General features: G+C 44.6%; 1 protein-coding gene across 1 annotated transcript in view; it reads right to left on the bottom strand.

Moving 5' to 3' along the window:
- Positions 1-21,837, bottom strand: part of LOC144693864 (ATP-binding cassette sub-family C member 5-like) — a 137,552-nt gene extending 115,715 nt beyond the window's left edge. Inside the window, exons 1-3 of the mRNA XM_078563978.1 lie at positions 21,306-21,837; positions 19,391-19,550; positions 7,102-7,262 (exon numbers count right to left, since the gene is read on the bottom strand). Coding sequence (XP_078420104.1) covers positions 7,102-7,262; positions 19,391-19,501 — 272 coding nt within the window. The 5' untranslated portion in view covers positions 19,502-19,550; positions 21,306-21,837. The remainder of the gene's footprint in view (positions 1-7,101; positions 7,263-19,390; positions 19,551-21,305) is intronic.
- Between the last annotated feature and the right edge of the window lie 943 nt (positions 21,838-22,780).

Genomic DNA, 22,780 nt, shown 5'->3' with positions numbered 1-22,780 from the left:
GTAACCTTATTGTAATACGTCAGTATATCATTATCAGGCCACCCTGCCAGGTTCTTGCACTCCTGCTTCAGGGGCGTCGGGGGGTCGTCGGGGTTAAGTGCTGCCCCTGCCTCGGAGACCACTTCTGAGGGTGAAGGGGAGTGGGGAGGCAAGAGTAGCCTTGTCATTGAGACGACTGGTGGCTGGGGAATGGGGGGTGCTGATGGTGATGGTGAAGGGCAGCCCTGCTGTTGAATATAGCGCACAAGCATTTGCGGTGGGGGGGATGGTGGGGGAGGCTGTAAGGGTGGACAAGGGGAGTGACCACGCAGTCAGGAAAACTGTAGAAAGTGACCATTCCTCTGCAACAGAGGCACTTCAGGCGCAGCCACATTGAGATGATTGGGGTCGGGCTCCTAGTTATCTGCCCACTCAACGCAGAGGCAACAGAGCGCCACCAAGTTCTGCAGAGCTCCCCACGCCCAGCCAGCCACCCACCTCCCCCACTCCGCAGCACAGGCTGAAAATTCATGAGCACTTTAGTGGACTGCAGAGCAGTGGGACGGCACACGTCGTACAATCTCCTCGCTAAAGCTGGCCATGTAGCAGTCACTGCTGAAGGCGCTCACAGTCCCTTGCAATGTCAGCATCCTGGTTTGGACCAGTCTGCCCCATGGTTCAAGCTAACAGGGCATGCAGCGCACTAATCTCTGGCCATCCAGGTGGTGGCCAGCACACTCTGGGAAGCATTAAGGGGCTGTCACACTTAACCAGGACAGGTTCTTAGTACACTCATGCTAATCACGTGTCTCTCTCTTTTATCCTGCAGGAGGAGTACATCAGGATCATGGAGCCTGGTGAACTAGCTATATGTCTGATGACCTACAGAGCATAAAGAAAATGGATGAGAGAGCAACTGAGGCACCTGGCTGCGCAGAGGCAGGAGCAGCAACCTTGGAGAAGGGGCAGCTGGGGCTCCTGCACAAGCCGCCCAAGAGCCACGGCGAGCCATCGCAGGCCGGTGCCTAGCGACACTCAGGGTCTATAGACGCTGCCTTTCATTCCTGCAGATGACTGAGAACCAGTGTCGCCGAAGGCTAAGAATGTCTAGGCAACTGGTCACTCACATCTGCCAGTTACTGCAGGATTTGATGTCATGGGTACATGGAGGGCATCCACTGCCAGTAGCTGTGAAAGTGACTGCTGCGCTCAATTTCGATACCAGTGGCTCCTTTCAGGGCTCCACAGGTGAACTCTGTGGGATCTCTCAAGCCTCCACCCATAATGCATCCATGAGGTCACGGATGCCAACTTTGCGAGGGTACACAACTTTGTGCATTTCACCCAGGGCCAGGACAGCAAGCATGCAAGAGCAACTGGATTCGCCCAGTTCTCTGGTTTCCCCACAGGTGCAGGGAGCGATTGACTGCTCTCATGTGGTGCTCAGATCTCCATTGCAACATATGGTGAACTTCATTAACTGCAAGGGGTTCCACTCGCTGAATGTGCAGCTTGTGTGAGACTACCAGAAACGTATCCTGCAGGTGTGCGCACAGTTTCCAGAGTGTGCACACAGTTTCCAGAGTGTGCACGATGCCTACATCCTCAGTCGGTCACAGATCCCTGGAGTCGTCCAGGATCAACATAAGCTGCATGGATGGCTCCTCGGGGACAAGGCCTACCTGCAGAGGCCGTGGCTGATGACACCCATGCAGCGGCCTCAGAATGCAGCAGAGCAACAGTTTAATGAGGCTCATGCTGCAGCTTGCAACTTGGTGGAGCAGACTATCAGGATGCTGAAGGTGAGGTTCCAGTGCCTGGGCCGGTCTTGTGAAGCCCTGCAATACAGCCCGCAGAGGGTATCACGCATCATCATCGTCTGCTGAGCCCTTTACAACTTGGTGCTCCAACGGGGAGACGAGCTGGCTTTGGAGGAGATGGAGGAGCTGCACATCTCCTCCGATGAGGACGCTGCCACTTGGGATGAGGCTGAGGAGGTCCTCGGAGGCAAGACCAAGGAGGTCCTCAGAGGTGACGATGACAGATGATGCCCTCGCATTGGTTGACAAGGCAGATGCGCTCAGGAGGTCCTCATAGCTACTAGATATGAGGAGGATGATGACGACATCACACTGGAGAACATTTGGCTCCAGTCTGGATTATGGCAGCGCAAATACCCTCTGTGAGAACGCTCCTGTCATGGAGATGCAGTTGAGGCCCAAATAGTCGCACAATTGCAGGGGGACGACCACAACACACATTGAAGATACTCCATAAATCTTCTCTCAGCCTCTGAGAATGTCTGACTCCTTTCTGGCCATGGGCAGCTCGCTTGTGCTCCACACTCAGGGTCATATCATAGAGATGCAGCCATGAAACTTTAGAAGCATCTGATGCTTTATCCTATCATGCTGAGCCCTTCAGGAACTGGAGCACAGCATCAGTGGTCACAGATGCTGAAGAGATGGGGTTCAGCCCCTCGTTAAAAGGTTCTGAGAGCACACCAAGAGAATGACAGAACTCAGTGGCGCCTGCCCACTACATTCTGGCAACAATGACAAGCACCGCCGAGGTGCAGGCATCAGTAATGTCTCCAGGGAGTGAGAGGCTGGACCATCACTTTGGTCTGAAGGCTGCACAGAGCACAGGGAAGAGACCCTGGACTGAGACACCTGCCTTTATCTTCTGCAGAAAGGTTTCACATCTGAGTGACACGAACACTGCTCATCAGAACAAGGAGCCAAAGACAGGGAGGCATTCTTGCGAGTTTATTAACAATAGTGAACAGTATGTACAAGTGATTAACACCCGTGCCGAGGCTGTGCAACTAATTCTCCTTTGACCACGTGTATATAGGGTGTTGTAGGCTGCACTCCCTTTTCAGTTATCTAAAGAACCTTTTATTACTGTTTTGTTTGCACTTCAGCCCCAAGCTCCTGATCTACGGGCACCCGGTGCGGAGGGGGGCCGGGAGGGAGGAGGACCACCCGTGAACCTGCTCCTGGGCCTGGCCAAGTTAGCTATTAACAGGTCCAGGCAGTGGGCGATCGAAGGGGTCGTCCCACCCGACTGTCTGCCGCTCCTCCACAGCTACGTTCGCGGCCGGGTGTCCCGAGAGAGGGAGCACGCAGTGTCTGTCGGCACCGTCGAGGCCTTCCGTGCCCGGTGGGCACCGCAGGAACTGGGGTGCTTTATCGACCCTCTTAATCACATATTGGTTTGATATTTGTAAGTTTCCTTTAAATTTTGTGTGTGTTACAGCTACCCTAATTTAGGGGCTGTGTTTATTTTGTCCGATTTTGTTAATTTAGTTTAATTGTTTGACCCCAAAAAGAGTTAATTCTCCTTAACTTTCCATACCCTGCCGCTATGTCTTGGTGCTCCCCGGAAGGCCACAGCAGAGGTGGAGGCAGCCTGCTGACTGCGACGCCCTGTCTGTGATGACTTTGGCAGGCGTCCTCCCAAGGGCCCCGGCCTGCTTTCAGGATCCTGTGTGGCAGTGGCACCCTCCTCAGCCTGCGGAGCTACAGCTACTGAGATCGCAGGAAGAGGGGAGTCGCCTAGATGGATAGGCCCGGAGTGCGCACCTACGGATCCTCCTCCCTATGGGTGCCCACAGGCCCCAAGCTGACCCCTTGAGGAGCAGGGGCAGCTGGAGTGAGATCAACCTACCCGGCACCCCTCTCACGTACACACTGTTGGAGGCCAACCATGGCATCAGCGATGTAGTTGAGCCTGCGCAGCAGTGGAGGAGCGAAGTCCTGGACAAAGGTCTCTATGGCGGCTGCCATCCTACCAGTGTCGACCTCAGTGCATTGATATGCCAGTGCTATTACCTCAGACTGAAGGTGGGCGGACTCCTCCGTCGTGCCTTGCAATCGAAGGAGTGCAGCGGACATCCCCTCCAGATGTTCCCAAGGTTGCCTTTGCAGCTCCAACAACTGTGACATGACAGAGTCCAGAGGCTCGTCATCAGCAAATTTCTGGCCTTCAGCAGTCCTTTGGATGCCGGACACCTGGGAAGTCCCTGCTGCTCCCTGCTGCTGCCTGCAGTGGATCAGACAGTGCGATGTGTTCACCAGATTGTGATCCCTGGCTACTCTAAAGCTAGGTCCCAACGAGGTGTGTCTCTCTGCACTGGAGGAGGGTGTGGGTGAGCGCTGTGATGGGACTTCAGGGAGGGTGCCTCCAGATTCCTCTCCAGAGGCTTTTCTGGGGCTTGATTGGAAGCCCTGGGTAATGGACTCTGTCGGCTGTTTGGCAGATGTGCCTGCGAAAGCAAGGGGAGATAATTAGTGCATGTTAGTGGCCTGTGTCCTCTTTCACATTGCTCATGGCATGGTTGTCTGATGGATGTTGCACTACTGGATCCTCACTTTTCTTTAAAAAAATTCATTCATGGGATGCGAGCTTCGCTGGCTGGGCCAACATTTATTGCCCATTCCTAGTTGTCCTTGAGAAGGTGGTGGTGAGCTGCCTTCTTGAACCACTGCAGTCCATGTGCTGCAGGTACACCCACAAGACTGTTAGGAAGGGAGTTGCAGGATTTTGACCCAGCAACAGTGAAGAAACGGTGATATATTTCTAAGTCAGGATGGTGAGTGGCTTGGAGGGGAACTTCTAGGTGGTGGTGTTCCCATCTGTCTGCTGCCCATGTCCTTCTAGGTGGCTGTGGTCGTGGGTTTGGAAGGTGCTGTCTAAGGAAGCTTGGTGAATTCCTGCAGTGCATCTTGTAGATGGTACACGCTGCTGCTACTGTGTGTCAGTGATGGAGGGAGTGAATGTTTGTGGATGTGGTGCCAATCAAGTGGACTGCTTTATCCTGGACGGCGTCCAGCTTCTTCAGTGTTGTAGGAGCTGCACTCATCCACGCAAGTGGGGAGTATTCCATCACATTCCTGACTTGTGCCTTGTAGATGGAGGACAGGCTTTGAGGAGTCAGGAGGTAAGTTACTTGTCTGACCTCTGACCTGCTCTTGTAGCCACAGTATTTATATGGCTAGTCCAGTTCAGTTTCTAGTCAATGGTAACCCCTGGGTGTTGCTAGTGGGGGATTCAGTGATGGTAATGCCATTGAACATCAAGGGGCAATAGTTGGATTCTCTTTTGTTGGAGATGGTCATTGCCTGACACTTGTGCGGCGTGAATGTTACTTGCCACTTGTCAGCCCAAGCCTGGATATTGTCCAGGTATTGCTGCATTTGGACATGGACTGCTTCAGTATCTGAGAAGTCATGGATGGTGCTGAACATCGTGCAATCATCAGCGAACATCTCCAATTGTGACCTTGGTACAGTAGCGCCGACCTCACCGTCAGCACAGGACTGGTCCAGGTCCTCACTGGCCAGTTAGATGGCTCTGTTTTCAAAGTCTGTGAAGGCTTTGATTTCAGGCATTCCGCCACCAGTCTGCGACCTCTCTCTCTTGTTGCGTGCCAGCTTGTCCTGCATGGAAAGAGATTTAGAGAGTGTAAGCAGGACGCCTCCGAGCCAGATGATAAATGTACCTGGCCTGTGTGGGTGGTGGGCGGTCACATGGATGGGATGAGGACAATGATGGTGAAGAGTGTGACTGGTGATGTCCCTTGAACTGGCAGTGAGTGAGGGCTCTGTGATGGGTTTGAGAGTGTGTGCGTTGAAAGTGATGAGAAGAGTGACTTACCCTGGCAGAACGGAGATCATCATTCATCCTCCTGCAGCATTGGTGGCTGTCCTCTTCTGAAGGGCGTTGGCACTGACCACTGCTGCCACCACCTCCCAAGCTGGATTGGTCAGGTTGCTGCCCACCCTGCAGCCAGAGTGGGGGTACAGGACATCCTGGTGGGCCTCCATGGCACTCAGCAGTCGCTCAAGGGGCCCATCATTAAAACGGGCTGCAGTCTTCTTGCCTTTGGGGGCATTTGGCAGCAGTGGTGAGCTGGAAGCAATGAGCGCTGTGCTTGCAGCTGGCCTATAAACATGTCGCCCGGCGTGATGCAACGGCTGGGTTATGGCGGGCGGGCAAATGAGGAGCCCGCCCACCATGGAAATGGCGTGTTTCCCGGGAGTGCATAAATAATGAAGTGGGCTCAGAACGATACGGCCTGAAAACCCGCCATCGCCAGGCAGCACCGTCCGCTACCTCAGTTAAGTGCAAATTTGGGATAATTCCGCCCTAAGAGTCAACCATATTGTTGCGATTCACATACAGGCAAGATCAAGTTAAGGGTGGCAAATCTCCTTCCCTGAGGGGTATTAATGAGTTAGATGGGTTTTTACAATAACCTGGTAACTGAAACTAGCTTTTCATTTCAGATTTATTTGATTAACTGAATTTAAATTCATCAGGTGCAATGGCAGGATGTGAACTCCTGTCTCTGGGTCCTTTGCCAGGGCCTCTGGCTTAGAAGTCAAATAACATAACCATGATACTACCATATCTTTAATTGTGGTCTAACTATTGCACTGCACAACCTTAACATTCCACTCTCCTTTAGCAATCCAAATTATTAAAACCTAAAATTTTATGGTCTTCTTAATGGTTTTATCTACCTATACATGCAATTTCCATAAATTACACAATCGCAGTTCTAGGTCTCGATAACTCCACAGCCTTTTAAATAATTTTGCTGCTTGTTCTTCAGTTCCTCATTTTTCCTACCAAAATGCATTACCTTAACACTTATATACATTATAACACATTTGCTTTCAGTCTATGCCCTCCTGAAATCCTTGAAGGTCCTCACGTATTTGCCAAACCCTCTAACGTCTCTGTCACCTTAAGGTTATGACTCATTATGACAAACACTGTATCAGGGAGTTGGGGGGGAGGGAGGAGAGAAGGAAGGAGGTCACGTAGTAGAATTAATATACCTTGCTGAATGATATTACACAGCAGAGAAATTTTTGAAAAAAGAATTTAACTAAAATAAAAACCTTTATACTATTGCAAATTTCTCTCCAATTCTATTTTATATCAAATTTCATTATAAAATCTCTTAGTTTTAGGATTTAAAACCCATATGCTGTTAAGTTACACAGGAAAATACATGTAAGAATGTTAAACTATAAATGTATTCAGCACATATTTCAGAAAAACTGGATATACAATGATGCCAAGTTCGCATTACTAAGAGGCACTCACTTAGAGGTGTTGCGAAAGGGCTTCAACAGGTGTAGGCTATGGTGATATTTTCCCTTCTGATTTTTCTCATCCTGAATTTGCATACAGGAATGCATTGAGACATCCAGTGACAGCCCTTCCACCCGGCCTGCTGTCTCCAAAGCATCTTCACACGACTCTCTCTTTCATTCAAAAAGATGGAAGGAACAAGAGAAAATAAATTAATAGCACATATATTGGGAAACCTGAAGCCATTGTCTTTGGTCTCAGCCACAAACTCTGTTCCTTAGACACAGTCCAAGGCTGAAATCAGACTGATTGCAACCTCGCTGTCCTATTTAACCCAGAACTGAGCCTCCGATCCTAAAACATTTCCATCACAAAATCCACCCACTTCCACCTCCGTAATAATGCCCATTTCCGTCCCTACCTAAGCCCTCGGCTGCTGAAACCTTCAGGCATAGTTACCGCCAGGCTCTTGGGCTGCCTCCTATCATACACATTCCATAAACTTCAGCTCTTCCAAACTTCTGCTGCCCATGACCTGATTCACATCCTCCCATTAATACATTACTTCTGTACTCACTGATCTACAGTGGTTCCCAGGCCAACATCGCCTTGATTTTAAGATTCCCAACCTTGTGTTCAGGCTCATCAATTCCTCACCCTTCCTAATCTCTTCACCCTCCTCCAACAATACAACTCGAAGATCTTTGTGCTCCTCCAATTCTGGCTTCTTGTGCATTCCCAATTTCTACATTCCCTCCACTGTTGATTAGTCCTTTATCTGTTAAGGCCCCAAGGTCTGGAATTCCATCCCTAAACTCTCCAACTGTACCTCTCTCTTACTTTCTGTTGCTCCTTAAAACCTACCTCTTCAACCAAGTATTTTACCTCCTGTCCAAATTGCTCCTTATGTGGTTCCATATCAAACTTTATCTTATAATGCTCCTTTGAAGCACCTTGGCATGTTGTACAACAATAAAGTCACTATCTAAATACAATTTGTTTTTGTTGGCATTGAGCAGAATACACTATCCCTCCCTACTGGAGAAGAGGTGACTCTTAACATTTTAATCCAATCCCTTTGTTTTAGTGCAAATCTGAAAGGCAAAGGAATCAGGTTATTTGGAGACACCAAGATTCAGACAGTAACTGCTTATCTAACTCAATTTCAGTTCTTCAAATACAAATATCAAACTTTGTCCAATTATGATGTGGGAAGGGAGAGCAAGGGGGGAGGGGAAGAAAGGGGGTGGAAGGAAAAAAGAGGGAGAAGAAGGGAAAAGAACAGGAAGCATGAGATAGTGAGCAAAAAAATGAAGGCCAATATAAGGGTAAAAGGACAAAAGGACATTCCAGTTATTTTTGTTTGGATTTTTTTGTACGTTACATAAACAAAAGGTTAAATGCTTAAATTATACAAAACAGGCTACAAACTGAATTTTAGTGACTGAAGAGGCAGTCTACTGCAGGTTACTGTAATTTTACACAACTTGCCTTCCTATGATGCAACCTAAGTTTCTACTTCCACTTAAAACCTTGTAGTCGAATTGAAATGCACAACTCAGTTATATTTGTCCCACAGTTGGGCCTATGTCGTAACCAGACAGTAAAGGCTCAAAGATCAGTGAGTGAACCACTCAGTTCAACTGACCCATTCTAAAGGACTTCCATATCTTTCAATTCTGAATTAACAGGGAGGGAAAGAAAGAAAGACTTGCACTAATGTAAAGCACTTATCATGGCCATCAAACATCTCAAATCTCTTTACAGCCAATGAATACTTTTGAAGCATAGTCACTGTTAAAATGTTGGAAATGCAGCAGCCAGTCTGAGCATAGCATGCTCCCACAGCAGCAATGGCTGGATAATCTGGTTTTTTTTCTGTTGCTGATTGAGCAATAAATATTGGCCAGGACATCAAGGCTAATTCCCCCACTCTTTTTCAAAAGAGCGCCAAGAGATCTTTTATGTCTTCTACCTAAGAGAGCAGATGGGGCCTCCGTTTAACATTTCATGTGAAAGATGGAACCTCCAACAGCGCAGCATTACCTCAGTACTGTACTGGAGTGTCAGCCTTGACTTTTGTACTCAAGTACTGGGTCTTAACCTCAGAACACTGACTCAAGAGACGATAGTGCTAATTAAACCATGGCTGACAGAAAGGAGAGGAGAGAAACTAAGAAAGGGAAAGAAAACAAAGCAACGAACATTTTGTGAAAGTCAGGAGCAACTAGCATTGGGGTTAACAGGTCAGAGTACCAACACAGCAGTGTTGAAAGAACAGAAGTAAAATAAATCAAACAAAATCGAGGTGATTTTGCCTTCAAAAGTACAGCTTGCTGCTTACAACAGATCAAAATGTTCTGGCTTAATAACAAATGTTGAAACTTGCTCAAGTTCGAGTTAATTGATTACTTTTGTGGGGGGTTGCAGGGGTGCAGGGAAAGAACTGAAACTTGCTGTAGAATTATTAATAAAATATCAAGGCCAAAACTGTTTTCCTCCTGCATCAAAATGATCTAGAAGTGTTTTCTGTTTGGAACAGAGTTACGTAAAGATAACAAATAGAGTGCAGTCCTGGTACTCAGTCCGATATCTCAGAGTGTTTGAACAATATTGATGGTGAGTTGGTGTAAATTCAGTAACCCTGACTTTAACCTAACCCACCTGGAAGTGGGGTGGTTTCAAATTGGATGCCCGTTTTACTCCTGCGCACTCCCCTCAGTGGATTTTAATCTCTATTGAAGTAAAAATCAGGCGGGATGTAAAACGGGTGCACGACTTAAACCCTCCCCGTTCACGCTTGGCAGGTTAGATGTGAAAAAAATTGGGGTAATTGTTTGAGTTGTTCAACTCAAGTCATCTGTAGGTTTACCTGAAAGCTCAAAATTAAAGGGAAGAAACTGGTACTTTGTACTTTTAAGTAGATTTCTGTTTTCCATATAGACACAAACCATAAACAGTTCCTCGGTGCTAGATAATCTGAAATTTTAAAAATTAATTTATGGGATGCGGGCGTCGCTGGCTAGTCCAGCATTTATTGCCCATTCCCAATTGCACTTGCTGTGGTGGTGGCGAGCTGCCTTCTTGAACTGCTGCCTTCTATGACGAGTCCATGCGGTGTAGGTACACTCAGTACTGTTAGGGAGGGAGTTCCAGGATTTTGGCCCATCGACAGTGAAGGAACGGCGATATACTTCCAAGTCAGGATGGTTAGTGGCGTGGAGGGGAACTTCCAGAAGGTGCTGTTCCCATATGTCCTTCTAGATGGTAGTGGCCGTGGGTATGAAAGGTGCTATCTAAGAATTCTTGGCGAGTTCCTGCAGTGCATCTTGTGTATGGTACACACTGCTACTACTGTGCGTCAGTGATGGAGGGAGTGAAAGTTTGTGGATGAGGTGCCAATCAAGCCAGCTGCTTTGCCCTGGATGATGTCAAACTTCTTGAGTATTGTTGGAACTGTACTCATCCAGGCAAGTGGAAAGTATTCCATCACACTCCTGGCTTGCTCTTGCAGCCACAGTATTTATATGGCTAGTCCAATTCAGTTTGTGGTCAATGGTAACCTCCAGGATATTGATAGTGGGGGATTCAGTGATGGTAATGCCACTGAATGTCAAGGGGCGATCGTTAAATTCTCTTTTTGGAGATGGTCATTGCCTGGCACTTGTGTGGCACAAATGTTACTTGCCACTTGTCAGTCTAATCCTGAATATTCTCCACATCTTGCTGCATTTGGAGGCAGACTGCTTCGGTATCTGAGGAGTCACAAATGGTGCTGAACATTGCACAATCGTCAGCGAACATCCGCACTTCTGACCTTATGATGGAAGGAAGGTCAATGATGAAGCAGCTGAAGGTGGTTGGGCCTAGGGCACTATCCTGAGGAACTATTTGTATATGGCAGTGAGTATACATTTGAGATCGGTTTCACTGTAATTAGTTTAACATAGTGAACAACCTGGTTTACACAGCTATTCTGAAATGGAGGTTAAAAAAAATCCAAGGGTAATTATTCAAAAAGCAAATACATTCTCTGAGTATCACGGTCAACATTTGTTCCTTAAGTAGCACAACTAAAACTACTCATTCATCTCACGGCTGTTTGTGGAATCTCATTTTGTGCAAACTGGCTGCCCTGGTTGACTATAAAACAGTGACAACGCTGCAAAAGTAATTCACTGGCTAGAAAGCACTTGGGGATGTGAAAGGTATGATTGAATTCCAAATTCTTTTCTTATTTGCAGTGGGACACATCACTTCAACAGGAGCCTTCTCTTTATGTCCTAGTTTTTATTTATTAACACATTCTCAACTACCTGAACTAGCTGCCAGCATATCATGCTATTACAAATCCAAAAATTATGATTCTGTCACTTTAAATCCAAGACAGCTTCCTGTGCAACTCTAGCCCAACTAGAACACACAATGGCCCAGATTGCGCAGTCAGCATTGAATGAATAGTGCTAACCATTCATACGAACATACAAATTAGGAGCAGGAGTAGGCCACTCGGTCCCTCAAGCCTGAACTGATCTGATTTTAATCTCAATTCCACATTCCCCCCTACCCCCGAGAACGTTTTACCCCCTTGCTTATCAAAAATCTATCTACCTCTGCCTTAAAAATACTCAAAGACACTGCTTCCACTGCCTTTTGAGGAAGAGAGTTCCAAAGACTCACCATTTTGGCATGGTTAGAAAATTGGTTGGCTGGCAGAAAACAGTATGCATAAATGGACCTTTTTCTGATTAGCAGGATGTGATGAATGGAGTCCCGCAGGGCCTGTACTGGGGCCTCAACTTTTTAGAGTTGTATCAATGACTTAGAAGCACAAGGGGTGACTTGATTGACTTATATAAGATCCTGAATGGTCTCGACAAGGTGGACGTGAAAAAAATGTTTCCTCTCGTGGTTGAGTCCAGAACTAGGGGACACAATTTTAAAATTAGGGGTGCCCTTTTAGGACAAAGATGAGAATTTTTTTCTCCCAAAGGGTTGTGCAACTTTGGAACTCCGTCTCAGAAGACGTTATAATGCCTTTAACAATAGCTTCTAACATTTTCCCTGTGACAGATGTTAAGCTAAGTGGCCTGTAGTTTCCTGCTTTTCGTCTCCCCCCTTTTTGAATAAAGGAGTTATATTCACGATTTCTAATCTGATGGGTCCTTCCCCAAATCGAGGGAATTTTAGAAAATTAAAAACAATGCATCAACTATCGCACAAGCCACTTCTTTTAAGGCCCTAGGATGAAGTCCTTCAGGACCCGGGGATTTGTCAGTCCACACTTCCAACAATTTGCCCATTACCACTTCCCTAGTGATTGTAATTTTCTTGAATTCCTCCCTCCCTTCCATTTCCTGATTTACAGCTATTTCTGGGATGTTACTTGTATCCTCTATCATAAAGACTGATGCAAAATACCTGTTCGATTCATTTGACATCTCCTTATTTTCCATTATTAATTCACCAGCCTCACTTTCTATGGGACCAATGCTCACTTTGTTTACTTTATTCTTTTTAAGTATCTATAGAAATTCTTACTGTCTTTATATTTATAGCTATACTTGCCCACAAATTTCCTATGGACTTTTGCATTGGAACTTGTGATGACTCGAAATCCAAAATAGCATAGCACCCTCAACAGAGAATCCTAGACTTCGTAGATTAGAGCAAGCACTGTGCATATCCTTAACCAATGATTGAATGATCCTCGCTGAGGCAGAATCTGGAGTAGGAACTGCATTTTGGATAGTAAATTCAATGCCAAATCATGTGCAAAAAGTGAAATAAAGCGAGAGATATGAGACAAAGAAAAAGTAAAAAAACTCCAACAATAACTTAAAAACTGCAGGAATGAGACTCCACGTTTGTAAAAGTTAATTTTCAAAGCCAGAGAGGGTGATTTCACCAATTAAGACACATTTCACATGCAAACGTTCGAGAGAAGGGGCGCGGAGGCACACGGGCGGGTGCTCGAGAGAAGGGGTGCAGACATGTGGGCTCTCTCGCACACGCATGCGAGAATGAGAGCATGCGAGCGCACGTGTGCAAGTGAGTGAGTGTCTGTCAGAGTGAGAGGGAGAATGTATGTGCGAGCCACAGCGAGAGAGAGAGATTCCTTCCCCTCCTCCGTCCCCTAAAACCTATCCAGAAAGGCCGGGAAAGGAGGAAAACCGGGGCTAAAAGGCAACCCCCTTCAGACCCCCACTTTCATATGAATTGCACTGAGGCCAGCTCGAAGCTTGCGCCACCAGATGTGAACACAACATCATTGTTAGTTAAACCCAACTCCTTAGCTCGACCCTGGTCCCTACCCACTTCCCTTGTGATCAGGATTTGCAGCCTTGTCTGTCTCTCTCTCTTGCTCCACTTCTTAACCAAAAAAGCTATCAAGCTTTTCTTGGTTAGCTCTGCTACTTGGCACTTGTAATACTTGTTAATTACTTTTTTTTTTAAGATGATCAATTTATTGCTTTGACATTTTTTTTAAAATTCATGTTTAATGTTGTGCCAAACCTTATCTTTCTGAAATTTTCTCATTGGCCCCTTGAATGCGAAAAAAATTGAAACATGGCCACTCATGCAAAAAGGTTGTACATCCCAGTATAGATTCAGTTGCAGTACAGAAGTGTCCATATCAGCAAGAGTAATTCAGCTAATCTCACTCCTCGCCCTTTTCCTGTAACCTTGCAAATTTTCTCTCTTCAGATGCTTATCCTATTCCCTTTTGAAAGCTACAGTTGAATCTGCCTCCACCACACACTCAGGCAGTGCACTCCAGGTAATAACCACTCGTTGCATTAAAAAAAAGTATTTTTATGTAGCCTTTGGTTCTTTTGCCAATCACCTTAAATTGGTGTCCTCTGGTTCTCAATACCTCAGCCACAAGGGAGTTTCACTCTATCTGGTTCCCTCATGATTTTGAGCACTTCTTATCAAATCTCCTCTCAACCACTTTCTCAACCTACCTTACCACCTTTAATGATTTATGCAAATATACTGCCAGGTCTCTCTTTTCCTGCACATCCTTTAGAATTGTACCCTTTAGTTTATATTACCTCTCCTCACTCTTCCAACCAAAATGTATCACTTCACATATCTCTATTAAATTTCATCTGTCATGTGTCATTCCACCATTCTATGTCCTCTTCAAGCCTATCACTATCCTCTTCACAGCTCATAATACTTCCAAGTTTGTGTCATCTGCATATTTTGAAATTGTGCCTTGCACACCTAAGTCTAGGTCATTAACACAGATCAAGAAAAGCAGTGGGCTGAGTACTGACCCCTGGGAAACACCACTGTATACCTTTCTCTATCCAAAAAACAACCATTTACCACATACCACATCTCCTCACTTCCTGTTGATGATCTTTCATCAGAACAGGAGGAAGATAGAAATGTTAAGAATTTTTAAGCCACATTTTAGGTTTTGTTTTGCTGGCTTGTTTCTTTTTTTCTTTATCCCTTCATATTACATTCAGATGGCTGCTTGTTATGATGTGGCAGGTGATGTGTGCCAAGCAGACCAAACCCACAAGAGAAACTTGGCCATGCTATAACAACGGTTTTGCAATTTATATTTATTAAGCTGAATTTGCGCACTGAATTCAGAAGTAATGAGTCCATTAACGCCTTTAGGGAATTTTAAAACTAAATTAAAACATTTATTAACAAAAGAAAAGATTTCAAGCACATACATAAGATTACAGTTACTTAATACTACAACAAATCCCAAAATCTCAACTACACACCCCACATTAAGGCCACAGTCCAAAATAAATTTTAAATTTTAAAAAAAGCCACCAATTTTACCATCGCACCCACTCAACAGTGGAATTCCAAAGGCTTTCCTCCACCTTCTGGTTACTGGACATGGCAGACTTCTGCTAAAAGTGGCTGGAGGCTTCCCCAAGGCTGTTTTACATGGTCCTCTTAAATCTTACATGGCCCCACAACATAGCCTTCCATTCTCTTTATATATGTTTCTCTCTCTTTAATCTGTAAATTCCATTGTTCTATATGTCTTTGGAAATTTACTTTTCCCATAATATAAAATTCTTTCACGATGCCAATATGGTCAGTACCTTTGGAAAAAATAAACCGTGCTTGGCCTTGCTTATCTCAAAAGTTGTAAACATCCAATCATCCCTTTGAAAGCTAAACAATTCCTCACTTATCTAAAAATGCACATTTCCTTCACACCCTACATGCTAAGATGTCATCCATGTTTACTCATTAGCTTTTCAAATAGCTTTTATCCCTAACTTCTTTTGAAAATTTCAAGCTTACAGTCTATCGGTTTCTAATTCAACTAAATCAGTTACACAGACAACCATCCACACTCACCCATAAACCTACTTCATAATAAACCACAATAATATAATGAAAAAGAAGTTAGTTTCATGACATGTTATACAGCTATTCACACCTCATCTGGGTACAACCTTTGTTTTTCAACTATATGCACCTCTCCTGCCCTCGAACCTATTAAAGACCTTCCATTTTGTTCTAAAACAAAAAACTACTGCGGATGCTGGAAATCCAAAACAAAAACAGAATTACCTGGAAAAACTTAGCAGGTCTGGCAGCATCGGTGGAGAAGAAGAGAGTCGACGTTTCGAGTCCTCACGACCCTTCAACAGAACTTCTGTTGAAGGGTCATGAGGACTCGAAACGTCGACTCTCTTCTTCTCCACCGATGCTGCCAGACCTGCTAAGTTTTTCCAGGTAATTCTGTTTTTGTTTTCCATTTTGTTCTTCCTGACCTTCCAACCCCCTACTAGTTTAAAAATGCTTACATTTCTATCTTCCTTCTGCTCTGATGAAAAGTCATCAACCTGAAGTGTTAACTCTGTTTCTCTCCACAGATGCTACCTGACCAGCTGAGTATTTCCAGTATTTTTTGTTTTTATTTCAGTTCTCCAGCATCCGCAGTAGTTAGCTTTTGTATTAGTGCCCCATTTCCTGTCACTCAGCCAACTTTGTATCCATGCTGCCATTGTCCCTTTATTCCATGGGCCTCAGCTTTGCTGACAAGTCTATTATGTGGCACTTCATCAAGCCTTTTGAAAATACATGACACCAATATCAAACACACTACCCTCATCAAAAAACTCAATCAGGTTAGTTAAAAATGGTTTACCTTTAACAAATCTTAGTTGGTTTTCCCTAATTAACCAACTTTTGTCCAAGTAACTGTTAATTTTGTCCCAGTTTATTATTTCTAGAAGTTTTCCCACCACTGAGGTTAAGTTGACTGCCTATAATTGCTGGGTTGATCCTCACACCCTTTCCTGAACAAAGGTGCAACATTTGCAATTCTCCAGTCCTCTGGCACCAACCCCGCATTTAAGGAGGACTGGAAGATCCTGGCCAGTGCCTCTGCAATTTCCACCCTTTCTTCCCTCAGCATTCTCAGGCATATCCCATCTGGTATTGGTTGAAATTCTCAATAAATTTGGCACATGTATATTGAAACTGATGTTTATAACATTGTTTGAAATGATGCTTAATTGCCAGTTTGACTTGTTGGTAGTCGTAACTTTTACCCAAGTCAGAACACTGATGTTTCAAGCACCCGTGCAAGCCTTGGCTTGAGTGATATTTCAGCTGCTACAAGTAACACTGTATTTTTATCAGTGCTATTTTTAAGGCAAAATATTAAACTCAGCTTGTCTAATTGTTCAGGTGGATGTAATGGGTCCAAATGTCATTTTTGCCCCCTCCATAGAAAAGCACAGTTCTCCTCATGTGACGAATAGACATTCTTCAACCAATACCACCAAAACCAATTAATTCTTTTTGAGACTGCGCAAATTCTGTCATATTAATACATTCGCTTTGGTTCAGTGATAGCATGCTTGTTTTAGGATTTGAGGACATAATCCAGGCCGACAATCCAGTGCAGTTCTAAGGAAGAGCTACACTGTCAGAGAGACTGTCTTTCAAGCATTGCGCTAACAAAGGAAAGTTTCCTGCTCTATTAAGTACAAACTACAGAAATGTCTGCCCTATGGAGACATCTGTTCAAAATCACAACTTTACCTTGTCAACTTTCTGGAGAACAGTTATCTGTGTAGTAACCGCCCAACCACCAAATTTAGTTCCCTCTTTTATCAGTTTGTTACATTATAAACTCTTAAGGCTCTAAATTCTATCAACTGCAATGTTTTGGATGCTGCCTTACATTTGTAGTCACACTAGTAAATGTAGCTGGAAAAAATAAATAGTTTTCAACAGCACAAATAATTTATTGCTTAACCATAAATCAAGATATTGAATGCAAGGTATGTACAACATGAACATTAAGATAAAAGCAAAAAACTGCAGATGCTGGATATCCAAAACAAAAACACCAGGAAAAACTCAGCAGGTCTGGCAGCATCTGCGGATAGGAGCACAGTTAACGAATAGGTGGTTATCTCCACCTATCACTGGCCCTCTATCCAGCTCTTCTTGTCCCACCCCCCCCCCCCCCCCCCCCCCCCCCCCCGCCTTAAACCAGATTATATTTCACCTTTCTTCTATTTTTACTTTGTTGTCAAAGGTGATAGGTGGAGATAACCGTTAACTGTGCTCCTATCCGCAGATGCTGTCAGACCTGCTGAGTTTTTCCAGGTGTTTTTGTTTTTGTACAACATGAATATGTTGTTCATATCCAACATGCGTCACTGATTTTATTCAAGGCTGACAACGGAGTCAGGTTTATGGGGGGCAGACAGGAAAGTGGAGTTGAGACCACAATTAGATCAGCTATGAACTCATCGAATGGTGGAGCAGGCTCGAAGGGCTGAATGGCCAACTCCATAAGGCTTATGGTCCTATGTTCCTCTGTAACAATTAGGACACTTGGTACAGCACATTCTCTAATACAATGTTATACTCAATACAAAATGCATGGATAGCTGTTACAGTATTAAATCAACGTAACAGTGTGAATAAGATGTTGGCTAAAGGACAGAAAACAAAGTATTTTTAGACTGTTGTTATACCCTGAGGTCAGTGTGAGGATCACTGCACCTCTTTATCCATGTTTGGATTTAGCTATGGGGCACATTATCAAAATCTGTGCATGACACAAAAATAGGTAAGTATTTTCAATTGTGAAGATGGCGTTAAGTGATTTCAAGAGGGCATTCACAGGCTAATAGATTGGACAGATAAAGACAGGGTGAATTCTTAATTATGAAAAATGTGAGCTCATACATTTTAAGCCAAAGGACAGGGTATAGACACTGGATGGTAAAACTTCGAAAGATGAGCAAAGATTTAGGAGTTCAGATAGACAAATCCTTACAAGTGGGACGAAAAGTTGATTATGCTGTAAAAAAAAACCTAGACTTCATCAATTGAGCAAAGAATACTAAAATAAGTCAGAGCACTAAGCCTCTAAAAAAATCAAAGACAAGGGCAGATTGCCATATTTGGACACCTTACTTTAGAATGTCCAAGTTGGAAAGAAAATGCAGAAGACATTTATTCAGATGACACCACAATTGAGGGTTTTTAATTAAAAAGTTGGTGGGAGGGCGAAATTTGAAGCACCTTTCATAAGAATGGAAAAAGTTAATGAGATCTAATAGAAAAGCTAGAAATTAAAGGGAACGTCAATAAGGGAAGTAGAGATAAACTACATGTCAGTAATTTGACTGCATTGCAAAAATGACAAAGGGAGGAGCTAGGGCTTTTTAAAAATCCAAGCCAGAAAAGGTGGTGGAAACAATTACATTCATAAAAAGGGACATGAATATTTGAAAATAAAGTTATTAAAAAACTTATGGAGAAACATGGATATTCCAAGAGCCAATGCCAGTACAGTGGGCTGAATGGCCAAAACTCCATGATTTTATAGAACAAACATTGACATTGAGCCTTGCTTTTGCTCGAAAATTCTGTAGTCCTTTAAGTTCTATGAAAACAAAATTATTCAGTTCCCATTTCTTATCACGAACTTCTTTACCCAGAGAGCAGTGAAAATGTGGAACTTGTTACCACAGGGGCTGATTGAACTGGATAGTATAGATACATTTAAAGGAAGGCTAAATAAGCACGTGAGGGAAAAGAGAACAGAGGTGTATGGTGAGATACAGCTGAATGAGGAAGGACAAGAAGAGTCTCGAGTGGAGCATAAACACAGCAAGGGCTAGTTAGGCCAAATGGCCTGTTTTTGTGCTTTATATTCATTGCAATTCTATGTAAAAAGACACAAACCATTCTCAGTCCAAAAATCTGCAAGTTAACCCCACATACACAAAACAGCATTAAAGCCTCTTCATAAAGAAAAGCATAAAAGTCTAACCTGGGTTTCTGCTTGTTCCTTGTAGTTTTCCAAATGCTGGGAATTTCTATTTGCTGTTTTACACACAGGCTTGGAGATTGCATATTCTATTCCAACGTCAATATCCCTCATGTTCACATGCTTTTGAAATCAGGCCAAGATTTGTTGATGTGTTTTCGTGCTTTCAAGTAAACATAAAGAAAAACAAGCAAAATGAAAACTATACTTAAAATAATAATCAAAAAACAAACATGCTCAAAAACAAAAAGAAGAAAAAGCATCAACTACTCAGTAGGTTAGGCAACATACACTAAAGGGCAGGTCAGTTAATATTTCAAGTCTTAAGCCCTTCCTCATGACTACATGCCTAAAGCAAATTGCTTTCTGTGTAAACACACCACTCCTCGCCCGTCCCTGCACAGAAAGGAGGGTGCGGCACTAGCGCTGTATTTCCAGGGCTAATATCTTGTGATTCAGTAATTCAAATACAAATAGTATTCTATTTTTTCTTCCGTCACACGGCAGGGTAACTCGGGTTCCAGTACAATTTTGTCACTATTTTAATGCAGTTTAATTACGATAAACCAATCCATACTTTTGGAACTCTACAGTAATTTCAAGTTTTTAAAAATTATTTAATTGCTGGGCTAGGCTTAGCCCATTGTCAATTCTTTGGCCTTGGGTTCGCCTTCGCTCACTCCAAGTGTCCATCATTCTCAGCACTAAATGCAGTTCAAGTACCGGTACCCCTTACCCAGCGTCCAAAAATCACAAGGACCTGATGCTGGAAACTACAATGACCTTTTTTGAAGTACACAGATCAGTCAACATCCGCTCAGGGAGTAAAACATGTCATGACATTTCAGGTGTATCCTTCAGAAGAACTAATGATTATGAGAAAACCTGAATTTTAATAATAAATGAAAAGTAGAAAAATGTAGGAAAGGCTGTTTTATTTCAGACTTGCAGCATCTACATCGCATGACGCAAAATCTGGAAAATCACTGTGTCCAGTGCACCTCCCTTCCCGAGCTTCTCGGATACGGGATCCAGTACTTTGGATATATTGCTCCTGGGTATTGACCTCCCTGCTGATAGAAATAAATCTTCTCTATCTAAGTCCTTCATGATTTTATACAATCGCCCATCTGGTCTAAAAAAAACAATCCCAGCCTATCCAATCTTCCCTCAAACCTAAAATTCTCCACTGGTGGCAACATCGTTGTAAATCTCTTAAGTATCCTCTCTGCTGCGGGCACATCCTACCTGCAATGCGATGGCCAGAACTGCACACATTACCTCGGCTGTGGGCCTAACTAGGGTCTTGTGCAGTACAAGCGTTACCATTCCACCCTTATATTTTACGCCTTGGCCAATAAAGGAAAGTGTCCCGTGTGCCTTCTCAACCACCTTATTTACCCCGCCAACACAAAAACAGAAACAGAAATACCTGGAAAAGCTCAGCAGGTCTGGCTGCATCGGAGGAGGAGAGCACAGCTGACGTTTCGAGTCCTCATGACCCTTCAACAAAACTAAGTAAAAATAGGAAAGGGGTGAAATATAAGCTGGTTTAAGGGGAGGGGGGGGGGTGGTGTTGGGACAAGCAACTGTGCTCTCCTCCGCCGTTGCTGCCAGACCTGCTGAGTTATTCCAGGTATTTCTGTTTCTGTTTTGGATTTCCAGCATCCGCAGTTTTTTTGCTTTTATTTACCCCACCTACTACCTTCAGGGACCTGGTGGTCCCTCTGCCCTGGTCAGTATCTCCTACCTGTGTGCATTCTCTTATTTTGCTTGCCAACCCCCCCACCCCCACCCCCCGTTCCCCCCCACCCCCAACCAAAAAAAAAAATCATGAATTATGGAGCTACAAATTGAAAAGATCCGAGTATTTTATTGAGAGACAGATGTAGCTGCAGATAGATAGTTAGATAGATACCTGCTGCTCTTCGCTGCGCCTATTCCTTGTCCCGCGGTTCCAGCCAGTGATCGCCTCGCGCTTTCCGCTCCTCCTAATTTCACTCGCGCGACACAAAATATCCGGTTGAATTTTCCACCGGTTTAATTTTCATCCGGAGGCTAAGAAGCCGCTCTTGGCTCGAATTCCGCAGTTGTTTCTCAACTGTTTTTCTTTTTTCTCTCTCCTCTCTTCGCCCTCTGGTCTTGGATTCGCTGTCGGGTGTTATTTCTTATGCCCCCTTCCCTCCTCTGAGAGTTGTAATTTTATTCGATGTAATTTTAAACGGCGTTTCCCGGACTGATCAGATTCCGGGTAAACAGCATTCGTTAATAATTTTTCTTTAAAAATCTGGTCGGCCACCCCAACTCATGCTCCGAGGAAGTAAGCGTTTCATCAAAAGTCTCCGCTCTCTTTTCCCCTCCCGTTTAACGTCTCCTCCCGTGAGAAATTCTGCAGCGGGAGGGCGGGCGGGCGGAATAAATCACTATATCGGGACTAAGTGCGTCAATCTGACGGAGGATCGGGCCCCGAGGTACGACGGGAATTGTAGTCCTCTTCCGGTGACCCCTTTCGCAAGGAAAAAGACGTGGAGTCTCCGAGGAAAACTTCATCACCCCGCAAGCATCGCTCTCGAGTTGCATCACCATATTGGCCACGAACGCGGGGCCGCGCTCGGCGCGCGCGGCTGCGGGGAACGCGCGGAGTCCGTGGGCGGGCTGGCGGGTGCGCGCGGCGGCGGCGGCGACTGCAGCAAAAAAAAAAGCAGCAACAGCAGCAGCAAAGGCGGATTCCGACTGCACAGAAACGTGCCGGGATGCGATGTTGTCAATACAGCTCCTTTCTTCCTCCCCCGAAACCGCAACGCACTGTGCGCACCGAAACTACTTGTCTGGAATTGCTTCAAAAAGTGAAATACTGCGGATGCTGGAAATCCGCATTAAAAAAGAATCAAATGCTGGGAACACGCATGCAGCATCTGTGGAGAGAGATAATTAACGTTTCAGGTCAATAAGCTTTCATCGGATTCAACTGATTAAAAAAATCCCATCTACAGTTGAGTTTGTTGGTCAATCAGGTTGATGAACCCTGGAAATTACTGCCAAGCTACTGAGAAATCCACCCAATTTGGGCTTAGACATAAGACATAGGAGCAGAAATTAGGCCAATCGTCCCATCGAGTCTGCTCTGCCATTCAATCATGGCTGATAAGTTTCTCAACCCCATTCTCCCCGTAACCTTTGATCCCCTTACCAATCAAGAACCTATCTATCTCGGACTTAAATACACTCAATGACCTGGCCTCCACAGCCTTCTGTGGCAATGAATTCCATAGATTTACCACTCTCTGGCTAAAGAAGTTTCTCCTCATCTCTGTTCTAAAAGATCTTCCCTTTACTCTGAGGCTGTGCCCTCGGGTCCTAGTCTCTCCTACTAATGGAAACATCTTCCCCACG

This window comes from Cetorhinus maximus, chromosome 19 (genome assembly GCF_964194155.1).
Source record: "Cetorhinus maximus chromosome 19, sCetMax3.hap1.1, whole genome shotgun sequence".
NCBI classification, from domain to species: domain Eukaryota; kingdom Metazoa; phylum Chordata; class Chondrichthyes; order Lamniformes; family Cetorhinidae; genus Cetorhinus; species Cetorhinus maximus.
Note: the sequence above shows the minus strand (reverse complement) of the source record. Positions and strands in the feature narration are given on the sequence as shown.